The sequence below is a fragment of the Stylophora pistillata genome, chromosome 4 (genome assembly GCF_964205215.1).
Source record: "Stylophora pistillata chromosome 4, jaStyPist1.2, whole genome shotgun sequence".
Taxonomy (NCBI): Eukaryota; Metazoa; Cnidaria; class Anthozoa; order Scleractinia; family Pocilloporidae; genus Stylophora; species Stylophora pistillata.
In genome coordinates, this window is record NC_142522.1 from 28,234,862 (window position 1) to 28,259,833 (window position 24,972).

The 24,972-nt window shown below is 39.1% G+C and overlaps 1 protein-coding gene, 1 long non-coding RNA gene and 1 pseudogene across 4 annotated transcripts in view; 1 reads left to right on the top strand and 2 right to left on the bottom strand.

Annotated features, from left to right (window-relative positions):
• LOC148733180 (uncharacterized) overlaps positions 1-24,972 on the top strand; it is a 46,266-nt gene that overhangs the window by 604 nt on the left and 20,690 nt on the right. Inside the window, exons 2-4 of one of the 2 annotated variants that reach the window (XR_016000660.1) lie at positions 526-591; positions 3,318-3,470; positions 4,300-5,514. This is a non-coding gene — a long non-coding RNA (uncharacterized LOC148733180). Of the gene's footprint in view, positions 1-525; positions 592-3,317; positions 3,471-4,299; positions 5,515-24,972 lie in introns of those variants that run through there. The other variant, XR_016000661.1, reaches the window with a different exon arrangement.
• On the bottom strand, positions 6,670-8,186 carry LOC148733181 (neurexin-4-like; annotated as a pseudogene). Its single transcript, XR_016000659.1, has 2 exons — positions 8,059-8,186; positions 6,670-7,647 (listed from the first exon to the last, which is right to left on the bottom strand). The product of XR_016000659.1 is annotated as a neurexin-4-like (transcript).
• Positions 10,658-17,707, bottom strand: LOC148733182 (neurexin-4-like). The gene is made up of 4 exons (XM_088758343.1): positions 17,500-17,707; positions 15,391-15,641; positions 14,909-15,020; positions 10,658-12,902 (listed from the first exon to the last, which is right to left on the bottom strand). The coding sequence occupies exons 1-4, from the start codon at positions 17,597-17,599 to the stop codon at positions 12,277-12,279; spliced, it is 1,089 nt and encodes a 362-aa protein (XP_088614469.1). The 5' UTR covers positions 17,600-17,707; the 3' UTR covers positions 10,658-12,276.

Sequence of the window (24,972 nt, forward strand, 5' to 3'; positions counted from 1 at the left end):
ACCCACCCATCCCACCCCGGGGAGGACATCCATCATACAGTAATCTCGTGTGCGGGAAATTAACGTCTCCTACCCCAACCCTGCAGGAGACGGGACCTCCATTTATCGTCCCTATCCAAGAAGACTAGAAAGTCTAACCATTTGCAGTTATTATTACAAAGGCCGCACTTTCTTCTCAGTTAATTAAAGACCCTGAGTGTTGGTCTGGCCGGATTTGAACTCCGCACAACAGTCCAGCGCTCTACCAATTAAGCTAACCGGGAGGCGGTTAGTAAGAATCATGACGTTTTCTAATTCATGATTCTTACTCATGCCATAAATGCCATGAAGCCATAAACATCATGATTCTTACCCACTACCAGTAGGTGGTGAGTAAGAATTATGATGTTTTCTAATGTTAACTGGTAGATTTTAGCTGTATTACACTTTGGGAGAATTCTTTAGAGTCAATAAACCAGAGCATAAAGATGAAAAACCCAAGCTTATTACTTTTATGTTCTGTTCACCTCTTATTTTGATGAACAGAGGTACAGCTTGCACAGCCTGCGTGGGGGTGCACATATGAAATCTTCATCATATTTGACTGATTCTGTAAGTATTTTAAAAGACGGGAACTAATCATCAAATTAAAATGCAGGAAAAACTGTCATTAACCCTTTAACCCCTGAGAGTCAGACCAGCATCTCATTTCTCCTCACCATATCAACCCTGAGTGAATCACACATCAAGGTCACGAGAATAAAGGAAATGATCACCAACTGGAAAAAACTTTCGATTGTAAAACAAATTCTCCTTGTCAGCACCTTAAGAAACATATAGAGAACATTATGGAGAATATGCATACTGATGTTAGAGTGTAAAGGGTTAACTTGCTACTAAAACCAAGTAACACTCGCTCTTGAAGTGCTGTACATAATTTGAGTTTGCCTTGACTGACCAGAGCATGCTAGTGATCTCTATCTCATCATTTTTCTTGTGTCAATGAATTCACACTCTTAAGTGTTAATATGAAATTGCTTCATTTTTTGGCCGAAAAATTTTTTTTTAGCACGTCACCTGACTGCATCTGCTGTTTTACTTTACAAATTGCCATAATATGAATAAAGAGCACACAGTGCTAAGTAAAGAGTCTACAACTAGTTCTTGTTTTGTGATTAACAAAAAGAAACAAGGGCATATGCTGAGTGGAGACATAATAGCCCATTTCCGAATTACCCTTGGCCTCTTTTTCAAAACGAGGCCTGATGCTCAACCATTCTTGTGAAAATGAGTTTAATTTACATGTGAATGAAATCTGGTAATCATATGAAAGGATGAGCACCAGTACTCATTTTGAAAATGAGGCTAAGGATATAATTTTAGGAAATGGGCTACTCTTTACGTGACTGTATATTAAATGCAATTAACTTAACAAAGTACTATATCAGAGCAGTCTTTGAATGGTTAATTTTCCTGATGCTACTTACCGTATTTACCCGTGTATAATGCGAACTTATTTTTCCCGAAATGAACACCTAAATTCGAGATGCGTATTATACACGGAATCCTTTGTTTAGGCTGACGCGACATTAGAATAACAAAGACACATAAGCGTGCGATGTAATTGGTCTTTAATTTGAGGGTAAACTAACCTACCAATGACATGTTAACAATTTGGATCCTTGAATAAATTTAACTAAGTATTTAAGCGAACAGCTGATCAACAAAACAGTTACTGTAATCTTGAGCAATCAAACGTAAACATGACTACAAAACTCGCCGGAACCAAGCGTCAAAGTTACACAGTGTCAGATAAGTTACGAATCATCAATTTCGCCGAACAGCATGGAAATCTCGCTGCTGAAAGAGAGTTCGGAGTATCTGAAAGTAATGTTCGCTTATGGCGGAAGAGCAAGGAAAACTTGAAAAAGATGCCTCGGTTGAAACGAGCAAATCGTGGCAAAAAAGCTGCATGGCCAGAACTTGAGGTTGGTCTCCTCGAATGGATCACAGAGAAACGGAACAATGGTCTCGCCATTTTACCATCGCTGGTGAGGCTGAAGGCCCTCGACATGGCAAAGAACGAGAAATATGGGATTCCACAAGGGCAGTTTAAAGCAGGCAACCACTGGTGTCAGCGTTTCATGAAGCGTAATGGCTTGTCTCTTCGCCAAAAGACAACTCTTGCCCAGCGGCTTCCAGATGACTATGAGGAGAAAATCGTGCGATTCCACCGCTACATTATCGATCTTCGCAAAGAGCACAATTATCCTCTTCATGTTATTGCTAACATGGACGAAACGCCACTAACATTTGACATGCCGCCAAATCGAACCATCAACAACTCGGGAGAGAAAACGATCAAGATTCGTACTACGGGTAATGAAAAGAACCGCATTACAGTCGTGTTGACCTGTGCTGGCGATGGAAGCAAACTGAGACCGATGGTAATCTTCAAAAGAAAAACTCTCCCAAAGGTTGCCAACAAGCACGGAGTTGTAATCGCCGCTCAAGAGAAAGGTTGGATGGACGGTGAAGGAATGAAAACATGGATCGACAAAGTTTGGTGTTCGAGGAGAGGTGGCCTGGGGAGAAGAAGAGGCCTGCTTGTTTGTGACGCGTTTGAAGCCCACGTGACCGAAAGAGTGAAAACAGCACTGACACGAGAAAACACGAACTTAGCAGTAATTCCTGGCGGATTAACCTCGATCTTGCAGCCGCTGGATGTCTCTTTAAACAAGCCGTTTAAAGATGGTGTTAGAAAGAGGTGGATGGAGTGGATGGCGGAGGGAATCCATGAATTTACAGCGAGTGGCCGCCAAAAGAAACCATCCGAGGAACTGATCCTTTCGCGGATCGCAGGAGCATGGCAGGACATTTCCGAAGAAATGATTGAATCCTCATTTCTAAAATGCGGGATCACCAACAGCCTTGATGGATCCGAGGACGACCTAGTTTACGAGGCCAACGATGACTGCAACAACGAGCTCGATGACTCGTTTGCAAGAGAACTGTTCCAGTCAGACTCCGAGTCCGAGTTTGAAGGATTTGATATGTGAAAGATGTTGTAACCATCATTTCGTTAGTTTGCCAAGTTAATTGAAATAAATAATGTTATACAATTTTACCTTCTTGTTGAGTAGTTTATTTTTCTTTTTTCTCAAAATTTGGTCTGAAATTGGGATTCGTATTATACACGGGCCCGCATTATACACGGGTAAATACGGTACATGTTGGTTAGCAATATTGTCTTTTTTATTTCTTTTTTGATCAGCAGAAAGTCTTCAATAATTCAGTGAAGTAACTTTCAACTCTGATATTGTTAACTTTCTGGTTAGGTGAGCCTGGTCGAACTGAAGCACTGGAAAACACAAGGCTACCATCCAAACCCATGCCTGCACCACTGGTTATGGTATTCTAAAAAGCTGTTAAAAGAGATAGATGCAGGGTGGGCCAAATGAGAGTAGCATAGAGAATCCTGTGCAATTCAAGTAAGTCATAAATAATGCTCACTTAACAATTAGAGATGCCTTGACTGTGCTCTGTTCTGTTGTAAAGTACAAAGGAAGCAGCTAAAGCATGAAGAAAGTGTAGGGAGAAACACGAGACTTAGGTGCATGTTTCTCCCTATTTCTTAGAATGGTTCAAATAATCTGATTTGTTGAACAAGACTAAAGCTGTCAAAAATATCAAACCATTAAAGTTCACAAACTATTTAAGTTCACAATCCACAAAAGTTTACAAACTGTTAGTAGTAGTTTGGCAGGTCAAATTGAACACTTCCACCCTGATTATTTTTTTTTTCAATTTAATACTGAATCTGAAAGTGAAGTGTTCAGTGAAATCTGGCTGAATTGTGGCTCATGAAAACATGCAAGTTTTTTTCACATGACAATTAGAAAACAAACCACTCAAGGCATGTGTTTTGTGAATGAATGACATCTTCTTGGGATGACAGCACTGTAAAACTTAGTTGCTGTGACTGATGTGGCCTCCCACTCAACCCATTGGAAACAGAACAACTAAGAGCTTACTCTTAGTTGTTCTGTTCTGCAAGCTCTTAGTTGTTCATTTGAGGGGCAGACAATGCAGTTTCTGAGGCTTGCTTCACTGTGATGACGGGAGATTGCCATGATGAGCTAGCCACAACGAACCCTAGCATAATTTCAGTCCCTCTAACACCATCATGATTTGTTGAATTTTAACAGTTATGCCAGTTTTGTTATATTTTTTCATCATTCCTGTTTTGTTCTGTTTTGTCTTGAATGCAAAGCTATGCATACTGTGCGAGTGTTAGCTGACACCACTGTCTTTTACTAGGCTAGAATCAGAGGTCAGTACAATGTCAATTAACGTAGAGGACGATCTGGTCACTCTGGTTGGATCTTTAATCAACTGTGTTGCGTTCACTGCTGTACAAAACGTGCGTAAGGCATCTCCTCGGGGATTGTACACCAATAGATCGCAGTTTAGATCACCTGTAAGCACAATGCGTTTGTTCAGAGAAAGGGCTTGTGTGTGACTGGGCATTAGATCGTCCGCCAGGCAAGAGAGGGCACAATCTGGCGGCCTATATACAATACAGGCAACCACAGACTTGAGATGTTTATGTTGTATCTGGAGCCACAGTTGTTCCAAACCTGAATCTGATGTTCGGGTTAAATCCTTTAAAATCTTCACTTTTAAGGGTACTTTTAACATAGGTGCACACTCCTCCACCTTTGTTATATATACGGTCAAGAGGGAAGATGTTGTAGCCTTCAAGATGGACGCTAGCGTTAGTGGCACTTGTATTAAACCACGTCTCTGAGAATGACAGGACATCAAAACCTTTCTCGATGGCCAATTTCTTGACTTCAGTGAAGCGGGCTCTGTTTTTCAAAGACTCTGCATTTAGATGGGCTATACTTATTCGCTTGCGTCGACCGCCGTGATTTAGGCTGGTTATTACTCGGATGATTTGAGAAACGAGTAGAAGTTTGGACGTTAATGAGATAAGTGATGTTTCTGGTACAGTAATTTGCAGATCTCTTTGTCTTTAATTCTACGGGTCGCGTTGTAGTTCTCACGGAAACTGAGATACCATTGTCTTGAATTGTATGATTAATATTCAAGATTGAACTGAATAATTTAAACAGGGTTGAATATTGTTTGTGGCAAAAAAAAATCCTGTAATTCAGTTTCTTCGTTTTGTAGAGTAAGATTAATACTGTTGTTGGCATGTAGAAATATGCCCGTTAGATCCATAGACGGGTGATGATGATACCTGAAATAATGTCCTAAATAATTGGAGTGTTGAAGAGTGAAGTTGTTCGTAAATAACGATATATACGACATGCGTTTCAAAGCAGAATGCCCAAATGACTTCTAAGACACACTGGGACAGCCAGGGGCCGTGGGTCTCGATGAAACACTCGTCGAACAGCTTCGAGGGGAATGTAGACAAGGGTTATTATGTTTATGTTTGTTGTCCCCTTTTCAACCTTTTCTGAATTACTTTTAAATTAGATACAATGAATATATGAAGTTCATATATTTTGAACTGCGGTATTAGATACGTATGATGCACGATCCTCGCAGTGGAGAGCGCTATTTATGCAATAGCGAAAATCAGACCTGAAAAAAATCAAGCCTGTACGGGATTCGAACCACTGACTTCTGCAATACTAGTGCAGCGCTCTACCAATTGAGCTAACAAGCCAACTGGGAGCAGGCCGTTAAGTTGATTCGTAATAAACCCGTGATGATAAATCAGGTACAATAAATATATGAAGTTCACATATTTTAAACTGCGGTATTAGATACGTATGATGCACGATCCTCGCAGGATCGTGGATCATACGTACTTTTAAATTGTAACTTCTCTTTGAACATTTTAGACTCTCATGTCCTTCGATAATTTAGTAAAAGCCTCTGTTTACTGTATACCCACTGAAGTCATCCTTAGTCCCATCAGCTGAATTGATTTCCATCAAATTCCTCCACTGAGAGCGTAGAACTGATACTAGTCCTGGTGCGGTGCTGCTCCATGCAGTTAATTCAACAGTCGCGGTTAACGTATATATGCACGACCCTTCGCAGTAAAGCACTATTTAAGCAATACTGAAAATCAGACCTGAAAAAAGTTTCAGGCCTGTACGGGATTCGAACCACTGACCTATATATGTATTTCACTATATATGTATTTCATATATATTTGTTAGTCGCGGTTAAGTTAAAATAATGCTTTACACTAACTCGCCTCGGTTTTTAGAAGGGCGAATGATGAACTTTTCACATTTTTTTTAAAGCTCATGCAAGATCACACTGGTGCTGCATAAACTTTCAACAATTAAACCTTTTTTTATTCACCACACTAAAAGAAAAAAAAGTTTAGTGATGAATTTCGACTAATATCGCATTGACTAATCAAAGGCGGCTATGGCTTGCTAAGTATATATAGCAAGAGCAAAGCACATTTAAGCTTAAAGTTGACTAAGTTAGCTTGACGAATCTAGTTAATAGATACTTTCAATTCACAGTTAACTTTCAAAAAGAAGCAATTAAATGACCAGTCTTATTTCTTTGGCCTGCCACTTTCAAGTCAATTGTTTTAGTGAGGTTATTTTACAGAAGAACAATTTCGTTTCTGGTTCATATTGTGTTTTCAGTGTGTAATACAGTAATACTGTAATACTCCTTACAATAAAATTCGTTCTCTCTTCTCTCTGATCCAGATTCGAGCCTTTGCCACTCTTATTATTAATAATTACTCAACAAGCGTTTGTAAGAACTTAAAAGCCTTAACAGTGGAAATATTAGTGTAATGTATGACTTGAAATGAAAACTTAAAAACTCAGTAAGAGATCATACTAAGGCTAGATACAAGTTGCCATCAATTAGTAATACGGTATCTCGAACAACTTGACCCTTCTATATATATTCAAAGTTGAAGAAGAGCAAGTTCAGCAACATAATTACAACTAGGCAGTTCCATAGCACTTAAACTTTCCTAAGGTATGGTAACCCTTCTCAGCTTCGCGATCTGCATCTCCAAACCTCAGCTGCTTGACGGGTAGATGTGTCTTGTTAGTGAGGAGGCCACTGTCTTCACGTCATTGTTTGTCATTCGCATCACAGTTGCATAGAGGCTTGCTTTTTGAGCACATGCCTTTTATCCCGCATGCACACATTCTTCTGTCAGCTGCTGCTCCATCCCAATATGTCATTTTGATAGAGTCACGTGACATCCACCAGGCGAAAGGTTTGATTGAAGATATGTTTTTGGGAGAGAATATCTTTGAAGCATGGCATTTGTACTTGATGAACTGTTCACAGAACAAGGAGGCCTTGGTGAGACTCTCTAGTTGAGGAAAGCTCGCTCCTGTATAGAGGATGTCACGTGAGTAACAGCCTCGACTTTTACATTTTTCCACCTTTGTTTCATTTTCGCTGTTGTGACCTATTACTGTCACGCCAACACCATCCTTGTCAGTCATGTTACAGGTGACATTAAACGGTATCAGTCCTCCTTCACCATCAGAATCTATGACATAAGGACCAGTTTTAACTGTTGGGTCGAGCGTCTTTACTTCGCTGCAAGACTTGGCTAGCATCACAAAGAGAGGATTTCGATTAGACTGTAGCCGGTTAAGTTTCGTCAGCAGTCGAACCCGTGTTTTCCGAATACTGTTGGAAACCAATTATTTTCCAGGCCTCTTTAAAGCAATCATTTCTTGAATAGCCCATTTCCGAATTATCCTTGACCTATTTTTCAAAACGAGGGCAGTTGCTCGACCATTCTTGTGAAAATGAGTTTAATTTGCATGTGACTGAAAACTTATAATCATATAAAAGGATGAGCAGCAGGACTCGTTTTGAAAATGAGGCCAAGGTAATTCGGAAATGGGCTATTGCAGCTTATAAGCGAAGTCGTTTCTTTACATGCATATCATTAAAGCTTCAAGTATTATTTGTTTTATTTAAATTAACCTATAAACCGCAATAGAAATGTCTTTTCCTACACCGATGTATTTAAGCGTTTCTTTTCGTGTAAAACTTATCGTGTGTTCGGTGACAGAGAAATTAATGTGACAATACCTTTAAAGCATCTTATTGAAGGGAATCCAATGGGGCAGATGCAGCGAAAACCTTTCCTTGTGAATCCAACTTGACAGGTACTACCATCATAGCATGGATTGTTACGACAGGGATTCTACAAAGAATTAAATTTTGATTTATTAGTCAAACATCTACAAAGAACTACATATCTAAGTTCACACAGCAATCAAGTGGATAATTAGACATGGTTTGATGATACTCTGGTTTAAAGATTTAATGAATTTAACCGAAATTACAATTCATCGACCCAACGTTTCGACACATACATACATACATACATACATACATACATACATACATACATACATACATAGGTTAGTTGACCACTTCCCACGGGGGCTTTTCAGGGCCAATTCCCACCCATCCCAGTCCAGGTAGGACATCCACGACACAGTAATCTCGTGCGGGGGAAATTAACGTCTTCTACCCCCTAACCCTGCAGGAGACGGGGCCTACGGTTTATTCGTCCTTATCCAAGAAGACTAGAATATTTATCCATTTCTTGATTATAGAAAGGTAGCAATTTCTCCTCATTTATTTTAAGACCATGGGGCTTGAACCCTCGACCTACAGCACAACACAATCCGGCGCTCTAACCAATTGAGCTCACACTCCTGTCTAGCGCCTTCATCAGGGGTGACCCGTGATCGTTGCAACAAGAGGCCCCTCTACATGCTCACTAATCAGCTGCCGTTTTTTCTGACGAGGTGTAAATAGGCGTCAGGTAGTAAGCCGCCATCATCACGATTTAAAGGAACGTGGGCGGAGTTGATATGCCAAACTTCCAAACAAAGGCGCTGGTGGTAGTGGTGAGCGGCGATTACTGGTGATAAACTTAGAATTATCCCATCCAATTGTAGGACTAGTTAGGCATGCGTATACTCCAACAAAGCTGAATTTTTCTTTTTTACAAAAGAAGACCGCTTTCTGATGCTCTTTTAAACGTGTACCAAACTGACGTTTTGTTTGTCCGATATGCTCGTGATAACAGTCATTGCACGCAATAGAATAAATAGCATCTGTTTGTTGTTCCTTCGTAACGGGATCCTTTGGTTTGGAAACAATATGCCCCAAAGTCTGAAAGGTTTTTGAGCGACTTTAATGGTGTTGCGGCTATTAAAAATTCTCTTGATGGGTTCCCTGACACCCTGGATGTAAGGAATAACAGCAAAACCAGTCGCTGGTTCCTTTTCCTCAGAAGTGTCACTAGTCGTAGCTGGTTTCTGGCAGTTACGGAGATATGTTTTGGTATAGTCATCTGCCTTTAAGACATCGGAAACATTATTTCTCTCAAATTTTCTCAGTGTTTAATTTGACGTTAGGGTATTTAAAATTTGTCTTAGTACTCGTTTCGATGTGACAAAAACATGGTGACAATTAGTTTTCTAATTTACCAGCTCACGGCAGCCGATCTCACGTGTAACCTTCCGAGAGAATAGTAAATACATTTCTAACACGAAAAATTCAGACAATATAACCAAGTACAGACCTACTTTACTACTTGTAAAACTTAACACATCCTGTAACGATTTATAGAAATAAGACACTCCAAATTCTAGATTTACACTCACCAGTGCAAGCAACAACAACAACAACAACAACAACAACCTTTATTTATGTGTCAAATCTAAAATAGCAGTTATACAACCACTAACTGGGGACACTAAATACTAGCACATTACGTTTAATTCATATTGTTATTACCCGCTGCTCCTGAGAAAGGTTTGGTCATTTCCAGACCTGTGAAGGAAAGATACGCACCTTCCAACATCCAAGTCTCAGTTTTTTTTTTTAAATAAGATAGATTATTTTGGATTACGATAAATTAAAATGTGCATACTTCAACAATTAAAATCAGCCTGTGATTTTCTTCACTCGGATATTGCGCAAACCGAAATTAAAGATTCAATAGAGCCACGCGAGTACTTTTTAAAATACGCCACATATGTTCAATAGACAAAAATAGATTCCGATGGAAAACGTGGTTTTTCGATGGAATAGGCAAATTTCTATTCGTAACACCTTCCAACGGAAGTAAGATTACTGAAAATCATAAAACTCAAAATATTAAATTGGGTTGATAAAGAAGGTAAACTTTTTTCCGTCTTATCTTGATCGAGGCCGAAAATCTCATTGTAAGGTCTAAATGAGATTCATGATCAAAGGATTAACTGAAATAAAATGTGTTTCTCGTGTAAGAAGAACGTAAACACCGATAAACGGGAAACAAATAGATGTAAAAAGCCCTCTAACCTTCTACATATATTTAACAATTATTCCACGAGCGCGCGTTGGATATGAGATGATAGATAGCCAACGAGGCGCGTAGCGCCGAGTTGGCTATAATCATCTCATATCCAACAAGCGCGAGTGGAATAATTGTTTTATTAAAAACGCCCCCAAGAAATTATTATTTTGTAAGAAGAAACTGGATTTTTTAGCTCCCTTTTGATTTTAAGCTGATGCGTACGCTTACCATATTTTTAGATTATGGTATATTGGCTGATATACCATAATGGCTAAGCCAATAAAAAGTCTTGAATTGCATTATCCAATGATCCAGTTTTTAATAAATATATATATATATATATATATATATATATATATATATATACGCATATTCCCTATAGCGTTCTCCATAAATGTCCTAAGCTGCTGACTAGGAGAATTTGTTTAACAATCGAGAACCTCTTTAGTTGGTGGCCTTTTCCTTGATTCTCTTGAGTTTATTGTTTGATTCAACGGTGATAATGTGAGGAGAAATTAGATGTTAGTCACTCTTAGGGATCATAGGGAATAATAACCTTCAGAACCTTCAGAAATGGGTATCAAAGCTTGGTTACCCAGTTGCTCCCAAGAACTGAGTCAACTGTCTCAAATGGTTTATTATATAGTCATTGTGAGTAACCATGTCCGGAGAGTTTGCTATTTAATCAAGGTAAAAGCCATGATAACCCTCCCCACCCAATGAGAAACTCAGAGTTTGATTGGTTTTACTCACATTCAATACAAATATCAGTCATTACATTATCAATGCTGCAGTCAGTTTAAACAATGACACCATGTTATAGCTATACAAACCTAACAAGCTGTCTCGCAGGTCAATATCATAGTTAATTTAGAACAGTTACCCTCAGTGATGGGTATAACGGCTTGGCTACCCTGTGGCTCCCAAGATCTGCGTCAGTTGCCTGAAATGATAACTATAGTTTTTTTTGTGTGTTATCATGTCATGAAAGTTTGGCATTTAATGAAGGTAATAGCACCCCCTGTCCCCCTCAAAGCGACGCTGAAAGTTTGATTGGTAAATAATTTACTCAACTTTTGCAAGTGTCAGCAATTGCATTATCAATACTGCAGTCAGTGTAAAAGGTACTGGCAAGCTGCCTAGCAAGGCAACATTTTAGCGTAGTCAAGAACTCTTTAAAACGTTGCCAAATTGCGTGTCGTCCTCCGCAATAATTTTAACTTTAATCTACGGTTGTTAAAGTACCAATAGAGTCTAGTGCACTAGATCTCAAAACTGTAATAAGAGCAACTGCTAGAGATTTTTCGAAAAACCAACAGCACTGCGTATTTACATACTGGAAGAAATATATTCAATAGCACTAACTTGAGTTGAGTTTTAGTTGTGAGGTGGAGCAAGCACAAAAAAAACACTGCACTTCTACCATATTTGAATCCGGTTATTAACAAATTATCAAGATATGTTCAGTTACACTCGTAGACGAGTTAATAAGTCAATTATTACCCTTAACAAATAACAAGCATCAACGGTTAGATCGCAGCGTAGTTAGTCTAAATAGAATTAATCGCAATTACATTGGCACTTTTACATTGGCACTCGAAGTTAACAATCTCTTGACAGTTAAGCGATACATCTGTCGTATTTATATTGACTATACAGGCTACCATTCAAACCAGCTTGCGGTAGAATTGGGCCAGCCTGGTTAGATATTGCCGATAAATAAATAAATTACAAAGAACTGAAAAGGGTAATTTATGTTATTTTTTCATCATCAAATTATCGTTATGAGACTCCTCATGAAGTTTTGCCACACGAAATTAGTAAAAAAAAAATCGTTAAATAAACCTTTCAAAAGCATCACTAACAATGCCTCGCAAATTTTATTTTAATTAAGTTTTCCACTGGATCCGACTGTTAGTATTGGTTAAAAATTCTGTTATTTCATACAATCAGGCGATTCCATAACACTTAAACTTTCCCAAGGTGTGGTAACCCCTCTCCTCATTTCCGTCTTGGTCAATATCTGTATCCCCAAACCTCAGCTGCTTAACTGGCAGATGTGTCTTGTTAGTAAGGACACCACTATCTTCACGCCATACATTGTCATTCACATCACAGTTACAGTAGGCCGTGTGGTTGTTTGGAGTTTTGGCACATGTGTTGTTCATTCCGCATGCGCACTTGTTACTTTCAGGTGCTGCACCGCTCCAGTAGGTCATTTCCAGAGAATCACGCGAAACCCAAAAGCCATCTTTCAATGTAGAACCAAGGCACTCGTACTTAATGAACTGCTCGCAAAACTGGGAAACGTTGATGAGACTCACCAGTTGAGATATGTTCGCGTCTTTGTAAAATATATTTCGTGAGTAGGATCCCGGGTCTGTGTAATTGTCCACCAATGTCCTGTTTTCGCTGTCGTGACTTATGACAGTCACACCAACTCCGTCTTTGTCACTCATGTCACAGATGACGAGGAAAGGCAGCAATCTTCCTTCACCATCAGTATCTATCAGACAGATTCCGCTATTCGCTTTAGGATCGAGCTTCTTTAAGTCACTGCAAGATCTTGATAATACTGTGAAAAGAAAGAAAACCTTACGGTTTATGTACAAGTGTGTATTACAAACCTACAGACTCGCTTAATTACTTGTTGTATTCGTCCTCGCATCCATCTCACGTTCAGAATTCCATTCCTTTTTCTCAGTTTTCAAGACTTCGTCGTTTATGTAGCGATGACTCTGATTTCCACCACAAATCAGAGTCGCTGTGCTAGTTTTTCGATAAACGTGGTTACCCCGATTCTGTCGTTCAAGCGGGTTACCACCGCCCCCAACTTCTTGATCGACATTCAGCACTACAAACGTCACAAAAAGGAAGATTCCGACCGCATTCCATTCACTCTCACGTTTCACCCTCACAACCACTCAATTAAATCCATCATTCTTGAAAACTTTAAACTCATTCAAAACGATCCGGAGACAAGCACTATCTTTTCGCAGCCTCGGCTCATTTCATTCAAACGCGACAAAAACGAGGCAATTTTTTGGTCAGAAGTTCTTTTCAGACTAATGACCAACCAGGCACTTTTAAATGCGCTCGTGCACGATGCAAAACGTGTCCTTTCATTCACAACACTGAGAAAATATCGGGACCCAAACGATCCATTAAGATCACTGATCACTTCACGTGCACCTCCGCCAATGTAATCTATTGCATAACTTGCACTTATTGCAAAAAGATTTACATCGGCGAAACAGGCAGAAGACTAGGTGACCGATTCCGAGAACACCTTCGCGACGTGGAGAGGAATGACAAGGACACATCGAAACCAGTCGCTGGACATTTTAATTTACCTAACCATTCTAAGCAACACATGGCAATCTGCGGTCTTTCCTTACACTTAGGTAGCACGGAAAGCCGGAAAACTCTTCAACAAAAGCTCATTTTTCACACCGGCATTCTAAATCCCACAGGTATCAACGAACGCTTTTCATTCCACTAATTTATTCGTGTTTTTCTCGTTGCCACGTTCCCACCAATCACGTAGCTCCTTTTTCTGCCTTTTAAAGCACACACAACCCACAATTCCCCTATTCGCTTCGACGAAGGGCTAACGTTCGAAACGTCAGCTTTTATAATCGTAACGGTGGCCAATTTGCCATTTCAAGTTTGTTGATATATTCAAATTATTTCGTTACCCCCACCAACGCAGCCTCAAACAGTTTCTTTAGAAACTATCAGCCTTTATTCCTTAGCGTGAGAAATTTCTTTTTCCATGGACGGCGGAGTGATCGCTTCAGTAAATATCTCGCATTTGTAAAGAGGTGTTATCTTTTGTCTCACAGATAAATCACGAATAAGTCACGTTATTACATCGCTTGCAGCGCCCGTGGGCAAGATGAGGCGAATCCTTTGTTCTCATTGGCTGCCCGAGCGGGAAATATGGGCCCATCTTGCCTCCCCGGAATTTCCCGCATTGATCCCGCGCTAGAAAAAAAATACAGCTAGAACTACGTTTGTAATTCTTGGACAATTTCGGCGATGGAAACGCAAAAAGCGGCAGAAGATAGTCAAAATAGTAGAACGGAAACGACTCTCGTGAGTTTGATGTGCTACAAACACATTCGGGTTTCATTCCCGGCTCTCAACAAAGCGAAATATTTTTGCAATATAGTAAATCTTTTTTGAACCGAGCTTGTTCAGTCAAGATGGCTCGATATTAGCCTCGTTCTTTTTTTGCATTTTCATGGCATCGACTTCGTCTCGGTCCAAAAAAAATGCAGAAAAAGAACTCGGCTTGTATCCAACCATCTTCACCTCAAGCTTGGTTAATAAAGGAAATATATAGTCACGCGTCAGTGACAAACGCCAGCCGATTCTATTTGACATGCTTAGTATTTTCAGTTTGATTTCAATTACCTATGGAGGTTAAAACAACTTTCTTCGTGGTTTTAGCTATGAGAACTTATAGGTAGATGACTTTTTGTGTCCATCAACAAAATTTTCATCTGTTTTTAGAATATATATTGATCACGGATCAGGGACAACTAGATTTTCAAAATTACAAAAGTTTTACAGTACCACTGCAATTTGCTCCAGCATATCCAGGAACACATACACATCGAAACCCTTTGCTGGTGAAACCAACTTGGCAAGTTCCGTTATTGACACAAGGGCTGCTACTACAGGGATTCTGTTCAAAAGAAACAAAAACAACACACTGATCAAAAAAGGAGAGAACATCTTTCTCAATTATTGATATTTACCACACTAGAATGAATATTTACAAGAAAGCATGATAAACTACGTCGAATTACAATAATGCTAATGGCCAGGCTTATACATGTATAAGGTTGGGTTTCCTCCCAAAAGAACAAAATCTCTTATTAACGTACAGCATCGAACAAGAAGTGTAGGTGTGAGGCCAGATTCAGATCAAGGTGAGGAGAAGAAGTAAAAAATAAAAATGCTAGTCTAAAATTATAAAGCGCTGAGCAAGTAAGTGTTCGAGTTTGAATTCTTCTCATTCCAAACATAACTTTAAGTTTAAGAGAAGCATTCACCTCAATCGCCAGGTAGTAAGCATCCACTTCTTGAAAGGTTAGTTCACTTTTATCAACCGTGGCGTTATTCAACTCACAGTTGTACTTTCCTCCGTCTAAAGGTTTCACATTTATGGAGACGCAGTTAGGCTCCATATAACACATCGTGCGACAGCTCCCCTCACTAAGGACCACACTACTCCTAATCACATGCCCCTTAATTGCCCTATTTACTATCGGTTCCTCAAACAGGATGATGCGACACTCGTCAGCTGCAAAAAAACAAAAAATGCCGAAAAGAAAAAGAACAAAATTAAAGAAAGAAATAAATAAATAGAGGTACCGTCTCCTACAGGGTTTGGGGTAGGAGACGTTAATTTCCCACGCACGAGATTACTTTGTGATGAATGTCCTTCCCTGGGGTGGGATGGGTTAGATTTATTGAGTAAACTGCTCGCATGGTTCGCATATGTTCCGCTCTAGTCCTACCCTACTGCGGTAATGCAGTGAAAATGGTTAGAAAAAAAAAAAAAGAAAAAGAAAAAGAAAACTTACAGCCAAGGTTTTTAAATTGTTTTTCGAAACGTCTGTATTAGCCGTTTTTTTTCTATGATCTCAAACAATCAACAATGAATATTTGCAGCAAGTATTATTTGTAGGTTTAAAATACACCATTGGCATGGATTATAACTCTCAATTTTTTGCCTAGAGTAAACAAACAAAAAAAACCACGAGCCAAGTTTAAAAAGAAAATGAAAATTCGCAAAGGATTTCTCGGCAACGAGTGGAAATAAGCGAAAGAAAACTTTACTTAATAAACAAAATGGCTAATATAGCATTGCTTCCATGTTATGTCCCTACCTGTGCAGCCTCCACAAAAAGGTGAACACGATTCCGGAGAAATTGACAAAAACAGAGACGATTAATGGCTTCTCTCGGTCAAATTTATACAAAGACGCCATTTCAATCTTTTCTAAGATTGAATCAGTCACAACTGGAAAGCGCCAACGTAAATGAAGGTTTCAACTTCCTTTCCCCATGACTAATGACAACAACTAACAGATTGACGGACTACGGTTATTGTTTTGATGAAGCCCCACAAACACGTGCCAAGAGTTTCCATTTGTTCAGTCAAGAACAAAAGAAGCGCATAGAGTTCAATTTTAATGCGCTATATAAGAACTTATTATTAAATTAAATTAAATTAAGAAGCAATTTCCGCTTCTAGTTTGAATTTTGAAGTTTGAATTTTTGGATCATATGCCACTGAGTTATGTACAGATTTCTACCCGCCCGCACTTCACCTCTTTGGTATTTATCTTCTCATGATCCGAACTAGTTGCTGGCTTTCAATTTTGATGCTACTCAAATAAGAGAAGACATGCGTTGCGTCACCTCGATGAATTATCAATGAAATCCTGGTTCAAATTTCCTGTCGAGCGCCTAGCTAGAACTTTCCTAAACAGAGTTTAAGAAAGACGAAGTGAAAAAAGACATGGATGGCAAAGGTCAGGCCTAGAAAAAAAAAGCCACAAGTCGATACATGGCGAACACAATAATGCATTTCAACGATCGACTTTCAAGGCCATTAAGCGAAATGAGGGTATGTTGATGACTGAGATTTTTCGTGAGCTAGTTGCGAGCTGCCTTCGGTAACCTCGATAGAAAGACTGTCGCACTTCATCTCTGGAGTGTAGTGGGAAACCCTATCACTATCAGTGAACAAGTTATGTTACGTACGTACAGGCAGTGAGATTTAAAAGCTTTGTTTAACTATCATCAGCAAACTCTATAAATGTTTCTTTTTTTCGCCCAATCGTTTCTCGTAAAATGCTCTTGGCAGCTGTGATCTCGGTAATCGAGGAGAAAAGAGGCGAATTTCAATTTAGGAAAATGAGTTCGAAACAATAAAACTCATCCTTGATGAGCGAAAAAAGTAACATTGACCCGGTTAAAATATTGTCCAATTGATCAAAACTGTAATTGTTGTTTTACGTGAGGCAGGTCATCTTTCAAGTCATCACACACAGGAAGTGTTATTTCTCAGCTCACGCCATAATTAATACCTGATCCCATCCTACAACTACACGGTTTTGAAATTCACTTCTATCAAAATAATTTTAAACTCACCACTGAAAGCAGTAACTGATGCTAATCTGATTCCAAGCAAAAAAACAAGGATAACAGGGAAAGTTCTCGCTCCCCTCTTAACATGATCCGTGGAGTTCATTCTTGCGCAAACCACTTGATGGCGGAGGTAAAACAGTTCAAAATACTGCAGCTCCCACCTAGTTTATACCTATTAGACTTTTAAATTATCACTAGTAGTCTAAACAGGATGAAATTACAGTGCAGCAGGTGCAACATTATTGAGATGAAATATTTGAAAACCACTTGACACTGGATAAATATAAATATTAATATGTGGCTAATTTCGACGATTCCTTTAATTAACTTAAAAACACTCCTATTCCATGGGCGATTTCTACTGAAAAACTAAGTTTTCAGTCAATTAAATTTACATGACTTTGATAATTACGTTCAATTTATGCATCCTTGTTATGAAATTTCTTTGTTTACCCAAAGGCTATTTAGACTCTTAAGACTCATAAAATAGAAAGGTTTCTAGAATGAATGACGGTTGACAATTAATTACCAAGGTGGAGGTGAATAGACTTAGTTAATTCACTAGCCATAAACTGAAGAATCTTTTAGCGAGTACATGATAAAGAAAACAGAGGTTACTCAAATTAAAAAGAGAGGCTTCACAGAAACATTTTATTTAAGTAGTGGTAAAGGTAACATAAAAGGCTTCCAAGTAAACTTTGAACCATTTTTTTAACACGTATCTGTTACAATCCGATAACTGTCAATTGGAGAGGAAAGGAGAGGAATTAAAGCGCATGCACACCTTTAGATGAACAGCAGTATTTGTATGGCAAACGCACACGAGTTAAATGACCGTAGCGACGATCTTCTCTTAAAAAACACTGAGAGATTTTACAGAAAGTATTACTCATTTCCAACGACGATCAATTGTGAAGATTCACCTCTGTTTAGTTTGAAATGCCACGGAAAGACAAATTGTAAGTGACCGTGTTTTGGAGTAAGAGTCTGCTTGTTTGTTTTCTGCAATGGCATATGCAAATCTTGTCTTTCTTCCACTGAAAAACTGAAGTGAAATGAGGCGCTTTTTCGACTTCTTAGAAAGGAAAATATGTTCGAAACAATCAAACTCACCCCCGATCAACATGTAAAATAACACTGACACGGTTAAAATCTTTTTCACCTTTCACCAAATCTGTAATAAAATTGCAATATATTATATGAAGCTGATAATCCTCAAAATCATCATATACAGGCAGTGTTATTTCTCTCAAGCCATGACAGACTAAATAATTTATCACATCCACAGTTTTTGAATTCCTTGTTACTAACCGAATTAGTCACCAGCGCAAGTAAAAATCGATGCTTATCTGATTCCGAGCAAAATACTAAGGATAGTAGGGAAAGTTCTCGCTCTACCCTTGAAATAATCTGATGAGCTCATTTTCACGCAGACCACTTGGCTTCACCAGTAAAACAGTTCAAAACACTGCACCTCCAAACTAGTTTATACCTGTTAATGATCACTCTCGACAGAACGAACTTAGAGTGTAGCAGGTGAAGACTTGTTTATTGAGTGGAAATGCTTCATAACTCGCTCTGGTAACGACTGGCTGAAAGTCAAAATTAAGTACGTACCTAATTTCGATCTAAGTTATGGAGATTAGGGGAAGTATCCTTTGATGTAGTTTCAAAACACACTGATCCGCTAATATTCATGAGAAATTCAAATTTTCAGAGTCAAACCTGTCAAGTCAATAAACCTTCCGCGTCTTTATTACCTTTCAATTTACGCATCATTGTTACGAAATTTCTTTGTTTACCTAAAGGCTTTTCAGACTCTTTAGACTCATTACAAAGAGAAGTGTTTCTAAAAAAAAGGATTACAAATGTCCAAGTTAAACCAAAACAGTGCCACCTACGCACTTCAGTGCTACCCGCGAGCAGGCCTCGCTAACTGACAGAATTTTGAAGAAAAAAAATAATGAAAAAGTTACTCGCGGCTTAGTAATTACTTTCACTCCCAGAATAATCAACTTCCTCTTAACCTTCAACTCGTCTATATATATATGGTCACAGTCTCTTGCATCTTCGCTACGCAGTTTCTTTCATTGTCCTACAGAATTATGGTACCTGTAGTCAAGCACTGCGAAAAGCTCATGGATAAAAAACCGCGTCAATCAACTTTCACTTGGTAACTACGAAAGCGGTAGACGTTAGTATTTCACAGCCAAGGTGGTACTATTGAAACATCTAAATTGGACAAAACTGACTGACTACTGAGAGGGCCAATGAGTTAGGTTAAGTAAAATATGTACGGCGCCGGCTGGTGGCCTTTGTTTTGGGCTCTCGCATTACTTGCTTTCAGATACGTAAATACTGTGTCTAACGACACAAAATGTGGATTTAAATCAGTCTAAACTACTTTGGATTTAGTCGGACTAGATTTTTTGGTTCAACGCAGCCAAAATACACTATTTTGCTCGCGATGTCGATGTCTTCGAGCGCTAGAGCTTCCAGCGGCCCGAAACTCACTCAAGAGCCCAATTACGAAATGGTGCAAACATGGAATGGTGGTGGCTACACTGTCAGAATATGGCTACATTAAAGAATTATCCGTTGATATGGATGTCCAAGTTACACCTGGACCGATAAGCGCAATTCTTGAACTACAGAATAACCTACAGAGTAGTTTAGAGGTCATCCTGGCCATTCTGTAGAGGCCTGGGTCCGAGTCACTCTGATTAATTAGTTATTCATATGGCGTAGGTGCACGAGGGGTTTTGGGTTAGGGTTTAGGGTTTAGAAAATTAGTATTCATAATGCGTAGGGTTTTTGCATCTCATTAAAAAAATAACGGTTTTCAAGGTGACGTCTCACACAAAGGGAACAAAAGAATCCAAGATAGCGAAGGGATTAAGTCAAACAAACTGTTTTTTGCATACGTAATATTTATTGTGAAGGTGTAGTCTGATCGTCTGGGTGAGTGTAGTCCTGAGAAAGACTGTTGTCGGTGGCAGTGACTGACGTTTCGAAAACCTGTGCGGAAGTCATCATCAGAGACAAGTGGATGATTGTTGTCTGTTGACAACAGATAACAATGTAATATTTATTGTCACACAACACAGAGAAAAGAGAATGGACCCTATATTACGCGTGTGGGTATCGCTAGTTAGACATACTAATCTAACCGACTAGGACTGTGAGCAGAAGTTGTATTTATAAGAGTCCCAAAAGATTATTTGTCACACAACACGTTGTCATACGAGGTCTTTAGAGCGAAGAACTTGAAAATAAGTGACATAGACCAAAAATGAAGGCATCAGTTGACAGTATAACCGATGGTATGTATTTTTTTCTCCCACTTCTTGGTCGTAGGTTTCAATTTCCTCGATGTAGGTAGTCACCTGTTTGCGCATGACACTGAGATCATGTTTATCGGTTTTTTTTCTTTGACTATGACTAATAATTCGTCTAATATGGCTCCCGCCCATTGAGGGTTTTCTTTCATGTCTTTGCCCAAGTGTGTTAAAAAAGAGTTCTTTAGACGACGCCAAAAAAACGGTTATCGCACCAAATTAGTGACATGACAAAGTCGGGGGGAGGAGGAATCTTACGAGCATTATAACGCACTCCTCAATATGTAAGAGATTTATGATGGTAAGACACAGGGATTGACAAGCTGTCAAAGTGTTCAGGCGGGTAGATATAAACCTTGTCGCTATAAACTCTTGGTCAGTATTATAATGTCTGACTCTTACGATTTCTCCTGTGATTGCGGTCAATGCGAATGGTGTGTACTAAAAGAAGAAGAAATAGAGAGAGAAGCGTTTTGGCAGGACAATTTAAAGAGAATAAGAGCACTCTAGAAACCAAAGTGAATAGACGAAATATGAGTGTTTATTATGAATGATACACAGTATCACGCAACTACCCATACCGGTTCTAGGACAATAGAGTATCCACACTTGAAAATTAGAAGGAAATGTATGAGAGATGTAGGAAGGAAACACAAAATAAAAGCCTTAAATAAATCTTGGCTTAGGGTTAAATTGCGTAGGTTATAGGAGCGTGTTTTTTTCATAATTTGAAACAATAAAGGTCATCTGAGATGGTGTAAAACAAAAATAATGAAACCTAAGATGGCGTTTAATCCTCCCTTAGGGAAAATGATTTCAAGATAAAATGAATATTCAAAAAACGTTCATTTCAGAATAAAAGAAAAAAAATTGTGGTGACCAGGATTCGTACCTGGGTTTTTGCGATCACTCACACGACCACACTCCTAATTCTCACCCTAAGCCCAATTCCCATATTAAAATCAAAATAAAAACCCTAACAGTCAAACATCAGAGTGAGACAAACAATGGAAACAATAAAACGCAAGACTCATACTTCCAATGTTAAAAGGGATTTCAAGATGTCATTAGCATTCGTATCGTGTAAAAAAAAAAAGAAGAATAAAAGAGGTTTGTTTCCGCCTAAACCCTATGATGGGATGTGAATAATTCATCCTACTCCAATAAACTGAAAATAGTTGGGATAGTGATCACTCAGTTCATGAGTATTCAAAATTCTCTGAAAATGAACAGTGGTCCGTTCGAGGTAAAAACATGCGAAAGCTTTTTTCTCAATAAAAATGTTTAATTTAGTTCAAATCTTAATTAAAAATAAACTGCAACGTGTAAGTGTGATCACTAGCAGTGATGAAAGTGTTTGACTTTAAATTCTATACAAAATTCCGCAAGTGAGGAAAAAAAGATAACAACGATGTATCGACGCAATTCAATGACAGTGACTCGAAGAGAAATAATTAAATCTCCCGTTTCATACATTAAAAAAATATCAGAAAAAAATCGAACGAAAAGGGTATTCAAAAACGCAGCACCATGCTCATAAACATTCCCATTTCTCGGAAAAAATGAACCATAGAGCAGACCAACTGTGGGAAAATACGAAATGCCAGCAGGCGTTGTAACCTAGGTAGTCTCATTATTATCTGTCCATCAAATTTTAATCAAGTCATAGCATCCTTACATTTTTTGGATAAAAGTCAATGACCTGTCCGTCCAAATTTTTTCCGAGTTATGACATGTGTCAGTCAATGATAGACAAATGGAAATCTAGCAATGGGTGTATAAGAGTGGCTATGAGTCGGAATGGTATGATCATACATGGGACCGAAGTGATGATGAAGAAAGTTCGATTTCATCCAATCAGACAAGTGGTGCATCTCACTGAAGTCCATCCCTACATAGAAGTCGAAGAGAAGATAAATAGAATCAAAGCGTTCCTGGATACTCCGTTTAAACACAAAATAAAAGCGGTAAAAGAGAGGCAACATAGCAAGTACCTATATAGAAGCAAGTTTTACACAAAACCTCGACATCTATATGTGATGAAGCGATTGGAAGAATTACAAGGAGCATAATCCAACATGACTAGCTCATATGATATGGACTTGCTTTACATGTTACGAAACATGACTAAAACGTGGAAACATTGCATGTAGGCCGCCTCCTAAACCCCGCAAAAAGTGAACTCGGAAAAGTTGGCAAAAAAATTCTCGACAACATCAACTCAAAGATCAGAAAAACAACGAAACTCGACCATTGGAAAAACACATCAGATGTAATGAATTGGTTCACCGACATACCCAGCAAGCAGAAGCATTCGTTCGCCTCGTTCAACATCGACAGCTTCTACCCATCCATCACAGAATCTCTTCTCTCTAAAGCAATTTCTTTTGCCAAGAATTAAATCACAATCAGCGACAAAGACATCGAAATAATCATGCACTGCCGGAAATCGCTTTTTTTCGACAACGAGATCGTCTGGACCGAAAAAAACCAAAGCAGCCTGCTCGACGTCACTATGGGCAGCTTCGACGGAGCGGAAGTTTGCGAGCTTATCGGGTTTTCCTCCTGAACAGCCTCGGCGAAAAATACGACAAGAACAACATAGGACTCTACAGGGACGGCATGCTGGTGCTTCTAGGAAACACAAGCGGAGCACAATCTGAACGCCGGGACCAGAAAGGACCTCACACGTGAATTCAAGAAACAAGACCTGAACATCACCATAAGCATAAACCTCAAAATCTGCAACTTCCTCGACGTCACCCTAAACCTCGCGGACGGAAGCAACTATCCATACAGAAAGCCCAACAACGAAACCCTTTACATCTACACCAATTCCAACCACCCGCCAATAATAATAAAACACATACCTGAAGCAATCGGCCGACGAATCTCCTACATCTCCTCAAGGAAAGACCTCTTCAAAAAAACCAAGCCACACTACGAAAGTGCACTCAAACAAAGCGGACACGGCGAAAAGCTAACCTACACCGAACGCAAGAAACCTGAAACTCACAACCACAAGAGCAGACAAAGAAACATAACTTGGTTTAATCCGCCCTACAGCATGAACGTGCAAGCAAACATCGGCAGAGAATTCCTGAACCTCGTCAGCAAGCATTTTCCAAAAAATCACCGGTACAACAAGATTTTCAACAAAAACAGCATAAAAGTTAACTATAGCTGCATTGACAACCTGCAAACCATAATTAAGAAACACAACAGGAAAATCCTTGAGTCAAGCAAAACACCCCCCACAGGAAGCAACTGTAACGGCAGGAAAAGAAACCACTGCCCTCTGAAAAACAACTGCCTCACTTCAAGCGTCGTCCACAACGCCAACGTAACAACTGAAAATGCCACAACCGGAAAGAATTACATTGGACTAACGGAAGTAACCTTTAAACAACGCTACACGCAGCACAAACTTTCTTTGCGAAAGAGAAACTATTCAAGCAGCACGGAACTATCAAAGTATATCTGGACACTCAAAGACAGCAACACCAACTTCACAATTAACTGGAGTATTTTAGCGACCGCCCCGGCCTACAACAACAAAAACAAGCGGCACCACTTGTGCCTCACAGAGAAACTTTATAAATTGACTTTATGGCACGGTATGTTTTCCATCGATAATAAACCGTCTGACGATCGCAGCGCAAGCTGCGTGAAACTCAGAGTAATGGTGAAACGATCTTCCTTTCATTAATTTATAACCGCTAATAAAACGCTCTGCCACCCGCATCGAGCACTCTTTCACAGCCACAATTTCTCCTAGTCTGTTTATATATATATATATATAAACAGACTCTCCTAGACGACTTAATATATATATATATATATATAAATATTATGAGAGGAAAAAAGGACGTAACTACATTTCCCGACAAGCCTGTTTCGTGAATCGCTTCACTCTTAAACCCCTGAAGAGTGAAGCGATTCACGAAACAGGCTTGTCGGGAAATGTAGTTACGTCCTTTTTTCCTCTCATAATATTTATTCTGCTCTGCTTCTACGTATTGAGCACTGTTCCACGCGAAAATCGACTTGCAGACTTCCTATATATATAATATATTATATATATATATATATATATATATATATATATAACATATACATGCGCATGCTCGCTGGTTTA